General features: G+C 38.0%; 1 protein-coding gene across 2 annotated transcripts in view; it reads left to right on the top strand.

The window, feature by feature from the left end:
* Positions 1 to 14,623, top strand: part of fsip1 (fibrous sheath interacting protein 1) — a 30,996-nt gene that overhangs the window by 9,469 nt on the left and 6,904 nt on the right. Inside the window, exons 9-10 of one of the 2 annotated variants that reach the window (XM_020713380.3) lie at positions 9,963 to 10,115; positions 10,313 to 10,605. In XM_020713380.3, coding sequence (XP_020569039.1) covers positions 9,963 to 10,115; positions 10,313 to 10,477 — 318 coding nt within the window. In that variant the 3' untranslated portion in view covers positions 10,478 to 10,605. Of the gene's footprint in view, positions 1 to 9,962; positions 10,116 to 10,312; positions 10,606 to 14,623 lie in introns of those variants that run through there. The other variant, XM_004082597.4, reaches the window with a different exon arrangement.

The raw sequence follows: 14,623 nt of genomic DNA, 5'->3' as shown, positions 1-14,623 counted from the left end.
TTGTAAGACATTCTGGGAAACCAAAGTCTTCTTCCCATCCACTGAGGAAACAGAAACTGGGGACCCAAAAGTGGGCCAATCCATCACTCAATATGAAGTCAAAGCTTCTTGGTGGCAAGGCATAGGGGTGTGTGATGTCCGCCTTGAGTACCTTGTGTCTTTGTATCTTGTGGGGGTGTCTCAAGTAACTCTCTTGCAACATCTCGTAGAAGTTACAGTACCTCCAGACTGGCCGTGTCCTGTACAAATGCATCAACTTCAAAATAGGACATAAAAGATGATTCTAAATAAAATATCTTTTTATAAGCAAACAGCTAAAACTTTCTTCTAACATCAACAGATGTTAATGCTTTGACGTAGCATATGTCCCTGACCTGCGTCTCATAGTGGCAACAAACACGTTCTTGAGTTTCTGCTACCTGAGGAATTCATTTTTCTCGTGTTGGAAGAAATTGGTCAATTTTCTTGAGAATACCTTTGATAAATAGTATAATAAAGTTTGACAAAATATAGTTAATGAAGGTATGAGCACAGGCACAAAATGAAAATAAAAAACTAAACCCTCATATTTATCATGACATCAAGTCTAAACAGCTTATAATACAAAGTTCTAGTTTTGTTTTGCGACCAGTTTTCCAACGTTACTCCTAAGGAGTTTTATTTTCTTTAGTAGACCAGGGCAAATTTTTTACTCAGTGGAATGGACCAAACTAGTTTGACAGATTGGAACGTGTTACATTGTTTGTTTTTTAGCCCCTTAAAACTGAAGGGTATTTAATATATGCATAAAGTAATTATTCGGTGATCAACCTCTTTATGATTTTTGAGATTTTAGAAAATGAAAAAACACTGATTTGCCAATCAAGGATGCAAAGAAGCATTCACTTGACATTTAGTATTTGTCAAATGTTAAACTTATTTTACTAGAATGAAAAAAAGGGGTCAACATCAGGTGCTCGTTTTCCAACTTCTGTTTTGATTTTCTCTGTTGAAACTTTGACAAAGGTTTGAAACAAAACAAAAAAAGTTAAAATTTGTCCTTTTTAAAGAAGAGCATATGTCATTTGGGACAGAAAGTTCAAAAGGATGCCAATTTCTTTCCAAATCCAGATGTTTTTGATAAATATTGTCAATGGCCTTTTTTTGTTCAAGATCTTTTTTGCTCACATTTCTTTGTGTCTGTGTAACTCAAAAGCAAGCAATTCCTCTACTATCTACAGACATTTAGAGATATTTGGTTGCTTTATGGATCATAGATTTTCCGAGAACATGCAGGCGGGATAGATACCATATACCGGTTTCGCATTTAGTAAGTTTTTCTGAATCCAGGACACACCAGGAGGTTTTGATTTATGCATTAGTGATTGCTCCAGACCACCATCAGTTCAGAAAAAAACCTGCATATATAAAGTCCAGATGACCCACAGATAAATCTTCTAACACTTCAGGAATGTTCACAATCACTGAGTTGAAGCAATATCAGGATCTCTAGGTGGAAAAAAAAGTTTTGGATACAAACAGACGTCACATATGAAACATTCAACAAATGCACTAGAACTTTAAAGAAAATGAATCATGGTGTCAGACTATGTTTTTGTTTGCATCATTTTGTGTTTAAAAGTTGTCCGATGGTTTATACAGTAGTAGATATACAGCTGTGCTGTAGCAACCGTCTAAGAATCTGATGCATGAACACAGCTTGAAAAATGTCCACCTGCAGGACTTAGGAAGCACAGAGAGAAGGGGAGTTAGCTTCTGAGCAGCTTGCTTCTGTACTCGCATAGGGAGTGCTTGTGGCAAGGCATGCGGACAGGCCTTGGCAGGTAGCCTGGGTCCACGTGGCACAGCCAGAACTCCTGCTATAGTTCATATTTGGAGAAACGCAGAGTGAGAGCAACAGAAAAGAGGTCAGAAAGATAAAGGAACCCACACCACGGCATACTTGGCATGTAAATTGGCTTGTTTTTCATGACATCATTCACATTGTGTTGCCACAAAACATTATGCCTGTAAACACAGGAACAAAGCATTTACATCTACTGGCAAATAAAGTCTAAACAGTTTTGGAATAATCACTTCTAGCTTTGTTTTCCTCACAGTTCTCCAACATGACCCCAAAGCTGTTTTGTTTGCAGAAAAACTGACATTCTCTTTTAGGAATTAGGAGGGTCATTAGCAGCCAGGTGCAGTAAATCACGTGCACCCAAATAAATGATCTGCAGACAGACTTTCTCAATAAAAACAGATAAATACAAGTGGATAGGAGATTGGAATGGATCCTTCCATTTGGACCTGTATCAGCTTATTGGTAAACAGTGTTCTCAGAGGAAGCAGCTGTTGAAGACCATCTGTCTGGAAAAGATCAAGAGATCTCATCTAAACAATATAGTTTATCATTAGTCACAAAGATTTTACACAAGTGGGAAACAGTTACAACTTTTCTAAACCATATTTTCCAGAAAGTGGGTGTCCAAGCAGGTTCACCCCAAGTTCAGAAAAACACCCACAAACAAACTAAAATCTATTAACTTCCACAAACCAGGTTTGGGACTATAAGGCACCAATTGAAGCAAAGTCATAAATACTTCTCCTTTTCAAGCCACTTTTTAAGGGAAAACACCAATGTGTTATCAGACCAGCTGAGAGATATTCACTGTTCAGTGTCCAGGATATGCCACAGAACCTCTTCCTGGTTTGACGTGCCTGTAATCTCTCTCCTGAAAGGTGGCACCCTAACCAAAAGGGCTAACTACCTCATCTGTATCAACTAGGTCTGAAGATGTCCTGTTCCTAACTTGTAGAGGGCATTCATAAATGTTCCTTGTTTTTATAATATTACTACTACTATTACTACTACTACTACTACTACTACTATTACTACTACTAATTTTATTAATACAGATTGGTCTGAGTCAATTTGAGTCATCGTTTTTATGGCAACAACTCGCTAATCGGTTGTGAGCTTGTTGGAAGTCTACACCCTTATCACTGAAAGAGACCCAAGGGAATCTGTCAATCATATGTTTTGAAATTTCGAGGTGGGGGACAGCGGGAACCACTTGCTTTCATTGAAGCATCTGATTGGTCATTTTTTAACTTGAGTAAGTTGCAATAAAGAAAAAAATATCGTGATGAAAATAGAATTATCAATAACAGGTTAAAAAAAAGGATCAGATCATGAATAGAATTACTAAGTAATGGCTGTTTATTTCTCATTAGAAGTCTGTGGGATTTTGGCATCTTAGAGCCAGCAGGTACTTCCTGTTTGGAACACAGGGGGGGAGGGGTCATTCACTCCAGATCTAACATACAGTCAAACCCACATTGTCTGTCTGTCGTTTGACTAACGACTGGACTGTTTTTTTCTAATTGGCCAAAACCTTAAATTCCCATTTGTTAGCAAGACAGCTGCTTTCTGCTTCCATCCTGCAGGCAGTCAGCCCAGTGGAAGGCCATCCGATATGTCTCATTTGAGCTGAGTGCGGCTGAGCCTCGGGAATGAAGGTTTTGCCACCAGAAGCTTTTCAACAAGTCTTCTCCTAGGTTTCTGTCCTGGCTGGACCTCCCCTAACCACTGTGCAAAAATATACTTTTTTCCTCTAAAGTAAGATTTAATTTGAGTTGTCTGTGTTGCTCTAACAGTCTAGAGAAGTCTTTAAACTTTGTGCAGCAATTTGGGCTTGGTTGTGCATTTTTTGTTTCATTGACATGACATTTACAAAACTTCAATCTGTGTATTTGATCTTTGTGACATACAGCTTCTCTACAATTGCAACATGAACAATTTCATATTCTACATTGTTTGAAGAGAGCAGTAGAGGTTTTTACAAATGTTGACAATCCCTTGAATGAACTCTTAGGTAAGTTTTTCATGGTTTGTGAATGTTTTGAGTGACCAGCGTTCTCCAGCTGTCTCAGAACGTCATTGTTTTCTTCTGGCCTCATGTTGAACCTTTTGGAAAATTATTGACAACAGAAGCAGAGAACGTCCATGGGCCTGTTCAGAATATGAAACATTCCTTGCTGCCAAAAGATGCATTGATCTTTGATAGAAAAAACACTCAAAAGCATGTTACTCTTGTGTCTTTTATTTAGAATATATGAGGGTGGGTTTGGCTACATTTGAAGAGCAGAACTGAGCAAATTAGAACCATTATTATTATTATAAACTATTAAAAGTAGGCAAAGAGATATAATTTAATATTCTTTATTTTATGTTTCACACAAATTGTTAACTGCTAAAAACACAACAAATTACTTTGATATGATTGTTGTAAGTAAAAAGCATAATCTAAAAATTCTTTATCATTTTGAGTTTTTCTTGAATTCATTCCACGCTTTTAGTAGTTTTCTAAAAAAGTTGTATATATTTTTGTGATACTTTAGTTATTTTACCAACAACTTTTTCTTTGAGGATTATTTAAAATATATTTTTAAATACTTTTTTAAAAACTTTCAGAGGCTTTGTAAACCATATATCAAATTAAAAGCAGAATTCTGACAACACACGAATAAATGGCTAAGTGTACTTTATTAGTGCACTGAGTCTCATAATTTAGTATTTAAGACATGCTTTGCTTTGTTTTTGACCTAAGATGTGATCCCCAATGTAAAACTGCATCACCTCTTGATGCAGGACACTATAATAATTCTTTTTTTTGTATTTTAGTGCAAAAAATTGGACGTGAATTACCATTTCAAAGTATACTGTTGCAGTCACAGTTAAGATTTGACAACGTTTACATTGAAGTGACCCATAGTTGTTTTAAAAAGAAACCCTTTTTTTCTCTCTGAGTGTGTGCCACAACTCACCACACCATGTTGAGCTCTTCTTGCCAAACTGAATAATGATGCTGCTGCTTTGCATTCAGCGAATAGTTTTCCTGCTTTTGGAATTCATTATTTGTTGTGTTGAGGTTGACATTCATCTTCAGGTCAGCTGACTCACTGAGGGGCTTAATTGTGGATTGTCATTATCGGTGTGACGTTTGTTTTCAAAATTTCATTTCCTGCTTTCAGTTCACACTCATTTCTTTCATAGAATTTAAATGTTACCTGTACGCCACAGGCTGCAAAGCATAATTGATGAATCTAACATCTGGCCAAATTAAATTAAACAGAGATCAAAAACGTTCTCAGTCAATATGACTTTTCTTTGAATTGAGTTCTAAGAAAATGTTCTTTTTACTCAGATCGCAACAAAATCTTTCCAATTGCTGTTGAGTGAGATTTTTTTTTAAATGCTTCTCATACTTTGCGTCCATCACTTAGATCCCTACAGACTGGAGGACAGATGCCCAGACCAGCAAATATTTACTATAAAATCCACATGTCCATTTTCTGTACCCGCATTATTTCCACGACTTTGCAGCCTATAGTCGAGCGGTGCATAAACAAGAGGCTGGGTGCGACCGCTGTTTGATTTTTGTTTATAACAGTTATGCACCGTCACATTTCCAAACGCTCATTTGATACTTCATCAACGGACCGACACACTTTCATCTATGACACAAATTATGTTTGACTTGTTTTTTCAGAACCTCAGTGGAACAAAATCCAGGGCTTCGTGGCCTCCTTGTGATCCTGTGTCCCAGATGATTGCTGAGATCTGCATCAGCATGTCAGATTCTCCACAGAGCCAATTAGTAGCGCTCTGCTGATGTTCAGATAAACTTGAACCTGTCAGTTTAAGAGTTACTTGGCCTAAAAATAATCCTCTGACTGAAACTTATAGTACATTCTGAAGAAAAGAAGTTCAGATAAAGATGTGTAGTCAAGCGCCTCATGAAGTTTGTGCATTGAAAGCATCACGGTATTCATTGTGTTTCCCTGAGGGGAAAGTCTTTGCTACATCCTCACAAGCACTAGAACAAAAGCAGTGTGTCCCAGCTAGTCCATTAAGCTCCATTTAAATTAGACCTATAGATTTTTCATTTTAATTGCATAAATTTGAGGTAATTTGTAAAAATAAATAAGAATTATTAATAATTTTCTTATTATTGACAAATACTTTCTGAACTATTCTGCTGTAGGAGCAACATATAACAAAAAGTTATGTTTATTATGCATGTTGTCAAGATAAGAAAATATGATATAGAAAACTTTTTTTTTTTAATTGAAAAATAAGTTATTTGAAGTTAGCTCTTCCACATGCTCTCATGAGATTGGGTTACACCCCTCACATGTTAACATACATGTATGTGTACACAAATGCTGTAAATATATATAAACTGAGTCTGAATGTTTGACATCTTCTGGCCGATAAAATCAGGCAGACATCACACAGCTTGGAGTGGACGTCTTGCAGGGGCAGAGCTACAAGGGGACAAGGGGAGGCAGCTACCCCTACGGGAAAAAGCTTTGCCCCAAACTAATTTTTGAGTCAGTATTAGGATCATTGTTAAACTAAATGAAGAAACCACCAATACAAGCTTCTTTAAGCAGTAGTAATAGCACCTCAGTTAAAGAATTGCAGTTTTAACATTAATAACAAAACAATACCCCGCCCCCATGTAAAATGTTCTAGGTCTGCCATTGACTTCTTGTGCTTCTGCTCTAACAAAAGCAGAAGTAAAGTGAAGACGTTTGGAATTGTAAAATTGACTGTAATCATTTTGGGTGTGGATATGTTTCTATTTGTCAAATGTAAGAAATAAACCAACGTTTCTTGAGTGTGATCATGGACCAGCTGGGAATTCTTCCTGAAATATATTAGGTGATGTAAAAACACCAGCTGGGGTTTTGTCTTTAATCATTCTGGCGTTGGATGTCTTTTAGACGTTTGGGAAAAAAAACATCATTTGTTTTTAGCTGTAGAAAAGTCCTTTATTATATTTTAATAGTACAAACAAAAAACATGTCAATTTCAATGCAAAATAGGTATTGCATCATTGTTCAGTTTTTGCCCCCAAAACAAGCAATTTATGACAGACTCAAAAGGTTTTGAATGCAACGGTCACTTATAATATATCACTAAATTTTAAATTATATTTTCAATGTTAATAATATTGTAGAATTATTCTAAACGGCATTTTAGAACTATATCTTTAGGATGTGAATGCTTACTCTTAACCGACTGGTACAGTCATTGCTTAATTGTTTTGGGCTAAGGTAATAAAAGAAAAAACAATGTATTTTATAAGTTTAGATAAATTTGCTCTTTGCAAAGACTGTGGGCTTTCCCTTTGCACTTAGCTTGATTTGGAAGGTGTTAGTTTAGTCCATCAGAATGGTCAGTGGCACTTTTGTTTATTGTTAAACCTTGCAGACACTTTAAAGTTTTCAGCCAGTAGTTTATAAAAAATGGAGCAGTTGTCGTTTCAAAATGAAATAAACCCTTTCTTCCAAAGATTGAAGGCGTTTTTTAAACACACATTTAGCGGTGCGAGGTTGGTTGTAAAACTACACTTTAATTTTTATTTTTCCCGGTTGAAAAAGGGGTGTTTTTTTGATGCATGACAGCAGTCTGATCTCTGACTTTTGTAGTCTGGGATGAGTAAGTCTAAACCAAAAGGCTTTTGAGACAACCACTTTAAAGAAGCCTCAAAGAGAAGCTGTCATTATTTTAGTGTAGGCAGATGGAGGCCCCTGTTAGGTGAGGCCACACACATGAGATTTTGCAGGGATTTTTGTTTTTGCCAAGATTTATAGATGGATTTGACAGTCGGTTGGTGTAAATGTAACATGAGCTGAGCTGGGTTGCATGGTCTGATTTTTAGTAAAGTTAAAAATGTCTAGTCCTCTGCATATTTTAATGATCTCTCCTGCCTTAACTCGGATTACTCGCTACCATAAAAATGTCATAACTGGTTTAGAAGCTCTGTATTTTAGATGATGAATCATTTAGTACCATTTTGTTTTTTTAGTTTCTGTAGACGTGTCATAAATTCATGTAATATTTGGGAAATTTTTCTGGTGAAATAATTAAATATGTCGACAGCTCCTGTTTGGAGTTTTGGGGGACCACATGACCTTGATTCTCATTCACAAAAGTTTTTCCTTTATATAATCATAGAATTAAAGCTGATCATCCTTTTTATTATATTCAGCACTAATTAGAAACGTTCCTTTATTGTGACTTCAGTTTTATCAAAACATCCAGTTTGATACTGTACATAAAAGATGGGTGTAACTACCATGTCATCACCCATGACTCTTAAGTTTTAAGGGTGTGGTTTTTTATTTATTGCATTTAGTGCTTTTGTTCTTGGGATCTTTGGAGCTAAAAGTGGGCATATTTGCAAGAAAATGGAAGCATCTTCAAATCTGCAGCAACTCTTCCAACATCAATGATCAACTTCCCATGTTTTGTCCAAACTATAGCTGTGGTTACATGTGCATGTCTTTGACCGGATAAAAGATCGGATTAGAATTGAACTGTGTACATTGACCCGGAAAAACGTTATCTCATTTTAACAAATGATTACATATGCCTCACATTGAACTGGAATAAATCATTTTGACGTGCGCAGAATTACCGGAAAGAAGCGTGGAAGAAGAAATAGCGAGTTCCGTTGTAAACAAACAAAACTCCAGCATAGAGTGAGATGATCTTTTAAACATGCTTTTATTATTGTTATTATTATTATTAATTGCCTCTTCACTTATAATTTTCTATGTATGTGCGGCCAGTGCTTTATTTTTTGCCGCACGGACCCGGAAGAAGGCTTAGGATTAGGTTAATACATGCCAACAACATTTAGTAATTAAAATCCATGCAGATTGTTCTTTGCTCTGGTCCTGTTTGCGCTCCAAAACCTTCTCTGGAGCAGCACACCATCTATGCATGATGTAAAAGGCAGAGCAGTAATGACCCACAATTGGAACAAATTATTTACATGCACCACGATCGGACCAACAATCGGCACAACCCACCTATCTTGATCGGAAGGAAATTTGAATCCGAATTAGTCTGATCGGGATAGAGAATTCCGAACGGTATGTTAACATGACACATTTTTGATCTGATCAAGCATTTATTCCGATTACTTTTGTCCATGTAACTGCAGCTGATGATTCTGTTCATAGTTTGCAATTGAATCCCGCCAAAAACAGCTTAAAGGCCCATTCCAAAATCATGTTTTTGGTGTCTTTAACATGTTTTGCAAAAAAATTTCATTGATGGAGGAGATATATAAAGGAAATTAAGAAAAAAAAAACAAATCCACAGCAACAGCCTAGTGCAGTTCCTTGTTAAATGTATGCCATTAGGAAATTAAGGCAGTCCTATTCATGGTTTGGGTTAACCCATATGCAATAGCTGGAGTCCATGTTTGTTGAATCTCTCTTAATTCTTTTCTTGCTCGACAGCAAATGAAAGGAAGATGGTTGTACTCGAATGTTACCAGGACTCTCAGAGGCTCTGGCTCAGAGGTCACATTCTGTAAGGGCTCCAAAAACGTTTCCAGAAAAAGCTATTAAGTTATAAATGAAAGAATTTTTGTCAGAGTTGAATCCAAACAGATATTGATTTTACTGGCTTCCATCTTCAAATCTAAAACATTTTAATCAGATTTAACTCTACCAAGTTCCAAGAAAAAAATACCTTTTTTTTTTGTCATTCAAAAAGACAAACTTCTCAGTTACATATACAGAACTTTATCACACCTACTGACCTAATTCCAGATTCGGCTATAAATTATTTTTTTTGGTTTTGTTTCAGTTACTTGTAAGTAGGTTAACTTTAGCTGAGTTTATTTCTCAGGAAGAGTGCATCTGGTTTTACTCTGGGCTCTCTGTTCAAATTAAATGAGAAAGGTTCAGTTTAAAAAACAACAACATCCAAGTTGAGTTTTAAAGAAATGGAAAACTGTACATAAAAAAATTAATTGTAGTGAGCTGATCTTGTTTTATCCTAATTTAAATGTTTCAAAGACACAGCCATGAGCTAAACGCTGCTTTGAAAGTGCACCCATGTGAAATGAGGCCTTTCCTGTGAGAACCAATCAAGTGTATTGTGTCAGGCCAACAGCTCCAAGGCTGGCTGGAAGTGGGATGGAGACCGGCAGCCCGGAGAAAAGGTCCTGCAGGATATAAAGGAGAGGAGAGAGCAGAAGAGGCGGCTCCTAGAGATTGAACAGCAGCTGGAGACCTTGGACCGCAGCCAACAAATGACTGTGAGTATAAAGCAGCTTTATGCACTCGTCCATAAGGAAGCATGAAATGACATTCAAACTTTATAACTATACAGATAATTGTTGTAAAACTGGATTTGTTCTTGGTAACTCTCAAACCAGAAAGATGAAGCGACATAAAGAGCTTCATCTCTCTGTGGAGTCATTTTCCCCTTCTCCATCTTTCTCCTCCTCCGCAGTTTACAAGAGGGTTGAAGGTCATCACTGATAGGTTTATTTCCCCTGCTTTAAATTTCTCCTTGACTCAATGTCCACCCTCCAATGTTCTGGAGAAGCCCTGTCTGATTTTAGGAGAGTCTGCAGAGTTACAACCAGAGGACTTCTTCTCTAAAGCCTGTAGCTAAAGACCCAAAACAAGAATGTCGCTGGAACAAAGGCAGAAACCAATCCTGATTTCTGCTGCCTCCCATATTTATGACTTTACATTTTTTATGTAACGACACAAAAGCAATGGTGATAAATTTATAGAATTGACTTAGGGTAAGCACTTCCATGCTGGCCTCAGTGGAATGCAGTTCCAACTGTGTTTTCCTTCAGAAACAGATGAGGACTTACATGCTGCCTACTTGCCAGATTTAAATAAAATGTTTTTTGTCTCCCACCAGCACTGTGGTAAAGTATACAGCTGTTAGCCACACCCTGACTTAAAAGGAAGCATGCTCAGGAACCATTCCTGGGACATTATTTGGGGCTTATTAGCTTTGAGAAAGCTGTTCTCTTAAGCTGATCAAAAAAGAAAAAAAAAAAACATCAAACCTAGCAGTCTCTCGGCTGCTGCGGCTGTTGTGCAGTCCCAGCATTGATGAGTTTTTAGCTGAAGATTGAAGCAACTGTGTGACTTCAGCACACTCACAGTATATATTCTTACTGCCAGCAGGCTTTTTTGTGTGGTTTGAAAAGATTTATTAGCATAGGATTTGTCTGGAAGGGCATTCTTAACCCGCTTCAGTATCCTCATAAAGCTAATATGTAAAAGAGTCATAACTCAAACATCACTGCTGTTCATTTCTGCAACACAAGTGTCTATAGTGTGAGAAGTTTCCTTGCCAGTTTGAGGAAAAGAAGCAATACTAGACTAAAATAAACACTTGAAGAAAATCGTGTTTTGGTGTTTTTAACATGTTCTTTTGGAATTTTTCTGATAAGGAAAATTAATCTTAAATTGTATTTCTGAGTATTTCTTTATTTACTTTGTTATGAATCATGAGCAGATAAAACAAAACTTCTAAAAGGATCATATTACGTAGAAAATACGTTGGGCGTGCCACGAACTCCTTGCTCCTTGCCAGATCCATGTACGTCTTTGTTTTCCTTCGTTTTTCGAGCTGACATGTGGCTCAAAACTGTAGGGCTGGATTGCTCTGGTTTTGCTGAAGTTGCACCTGTAATGTTAGGTTGGGAGTGTGAGAGGTGTAAGCCAGCGGGAACAGAGAGCTCTCAGCAATGGGGAGGGGAAAGGGGTTAGTTGTGCTAACCATCCCGCCTCAGAGGTGAACTCCTGCGGCTCTGCAGAAACTAGGTCCTAGAAAACGACACAAGTATTTTGATTTTGGCTAAAAACGGCATAACCATCATTAAAAGAGCACATAGTACACTTTAAAAATAGATCAAAAGATGATTTGAGTGGAATTTAAAGTACAATAATTATGACTAAATTATTAAACTTTGGTGACATTTCATAAATCACAGATTCCTTAATAAAAAAAATGGTCCTAGATGTTAGTTCTCACCACTTCAGAGGTGTTTTCTTTAAACTGTCCCACTCTGGTTTTAAACATTTTTTAATTATACCCATTTCTTTTAAAGCAAACTTACATTTCCTGTTTTTGTGTCATGTCTTCCGGCCTGAGTTTGTTGCTGTAATAAACACGTTTTTAGACCTCTACAGGACTTCTTTTTCAGAAAGGAGACTACCGGTACAAGTCATGCATTTTTATGGTGTTATTGGAGAATTATGGTGCTACAGTTGGCAACTCACCATGTCCCAACACTCACCGCAGAGAGTAGCAGGTTAGCCCACACATGAAACACTGCGTTCATGCTCCCAGCTGCAGATGGAGGGCAGAGCAGAACTTCATGCTCCACTTGTGTCAATGTTACAGACATCTAATAACAAATGCCCCAAAATGATTGCAGTGTCCCTGCCTCAACAATGATGAATTGCAGAGAAAATTTAGGGAGAACTTAAAAGAATATAATTGCTGACTAAAACTCTGATGCTGATTTTCCTGCAGCCTCATTTCTCTCTTGGGATTTTTCATGGGAAGGGCAATCCCTACTTTTACTTTAGATGAAGCTATTCCTGCAGGGCTGTCTTGTTCTTATTACCCCAGCTCCATCAGTCAAACTTCTTTTTGCGTTAGCATTTCTAACTGCCGTGCGCAAAGATGACATGGAATTATTAGGATTAAATGAAAGCTTCACAAAAATCGATAGAAAAGCATCATGATTTATTTGTAACGGCACACAAGAGCCTTCTGTCATACTGGTAGTTTATAGTTTACAGTAGTTTAATTGTTTCATAGAAAAACTTTTTCCCTGCTGTTTTCATAACCTTTTGTATTTTGTTCTTTACATTTGACTGGCTTTTTGCCAAAGCTTGTCATCTTTACTTCACCTGCATTTGATCTCTTGGCAGGGATGGTTCAAAGAGAGGTTCCTCAGAAACCCCCTCTGGTTCTTCCCTGACATTTCATACAGCGATTGCCATCTAGAACAAAGGGGAGCTTACACTAATTGTACCTGCTGTTATTGATATTATATTTTGTATAAGTGAACCGGCAGCTGCAAATCTTTTTTTGTGTAGCCTCACGTGTGGCTCTAAACTGATATTGTGAAATCAATGAGGCCTTAAGGGCATGGAATGGCTTCTACATCCCACATGCAGTCACGCACCCTTTTCTGTTCGCCTGATGAAGGCATCAAAACTCTCAGCAGCAAATCAGTGGGTGACCTCATAACGCCTTACTCCAAAACGTGATACATCACTCAATAATTTATGAAATCATGCAGAAACATGAGGACGGCTGAAGTCATTTATGCCCTTTCCTGTGCTGTCAAATGAAGTTTTGTTGCGATGATTCACAAAAGCAGCTCCTCTTTATTCAGAGCAGATTAGGCTTCTTTGTCTGTGATACTGAGGGTTGTGTCTTAAGTCAGATCTTTAAAATCCAGAACTGACCTGGTCCAACAACATTAATGTGAGTGGACAGGAGCACACAATGAACTATGCACAGGTGGTGCTCAGTTGCAAAGTTTGCTTCTATCAGATTCCTCATCTGGGGGGACACTGATACGGAAGAATGACTAAGAACTTTAATCTGTAGAGCGGTCGGAAGATCCCATTTGTGTTGAAGTGTCGTAGGGCAAGACACCTTATCCCAGCTAGCTCCTGGTGGTTACCAGTGATGTGCGGTCAGGTGAGGCAAGTGAGGCTCGGCCTCACCTGTCATCGTGATAAAATAGAAAAAAGTACATTAAGTAAATATTATTTTCCACTGATCCATGTAAAAGATGCATTTTCAGTTTACTCGACACATTTTCCACAGTTTCTGAGGTTAAAATCCCTGAATTTGAGTGTTGCACGATCACAGATCGCAGAAACTCTGGGTTAGGCTCCGGAGGCAGTGTCTCCCCAGCCATCAACCTCACCGCACCTCAGTGGTAGTTACTCATCATTGTGTGAATGTGTGAATGTGCACACATAAATATGGCTGTAACTATAATACTGCGTTCACAATGAATACAATTTACAAATTTAGGTCCGCCGCCTCTCTTTTGACGTGTGTCATCACTATATGGCAGCATTGAATGAATATCTGTATATCTCACATATGGTCAATGAACGGAAGACACGGAAAGCGGTTATTTCTTTTGATAAGCTCTAAAAAGGAATTTGTAATCATGTCTCCGTGTCTGGGTTCATGAGATCATTCAGTGTCTCCCAATACTGTGAGGTTCACCATCCACTGCAGGAGCTGCGTCTTAAGTTTCTGTCTCTGTGACCCAGTTTGACGTCTTGTATCCCGCAGCAGTCTGAGGAGGAAAAAAATTAAAAACAAGAATGAATTAGATGACCTTTTTATTTATTGTCTTGTTGCAAATAGAAACATTTTTATAAAGTTGATGAGCAGAATTATCATTCTCCTTCATTTTGGAGAACCCCCGTCGATCACATCATCAACACATCACTGTGTCATGGTGCCTCTGTCAGTCTCCTCTCCCTCCCCTCTCTGCTTGGCTCCTGATGTGACACAGCTGAGACCACTTACCTCATCTCACCGCCTGCCTTCATAAGAAGCTCCAGGACCAGTATTCTTCGCCAGTTCGTTGCCCCTGATGGAATCCATAGCCACGAGTGGTCGCCTGAGCCTGCATCGGTCTGGAACCTCAGCTAGTCTACTTCACCCGGTCACACCACAAGCCTCTGCCGATTCTCCTCACGAGCCTCCACCGATTCTGCCGTTCGTCAGATCCTGCAGACGAATCCA

The sequence above is a fragment of the Oryzias latipes genome, chromosome 22, assembly GCF_053564925.1.
Source record: "Oryzias latipes strain Hd-rR chromosome 22, Olatipes_Hd-rR_3.1".
In the NCBI taxonomy this organism is placed as follows: domain Eukaryota; kingdom Metazoa; phylum Chordata; class Actinopteri; order Beloniformes; family Adrianichthyidae; genus Oryzias; species Oryzias latipes.
Note: the sequence above shows the minus strand (reverse complement) of the source record. Positions and strands in the feature narration are given on the sequence as shown.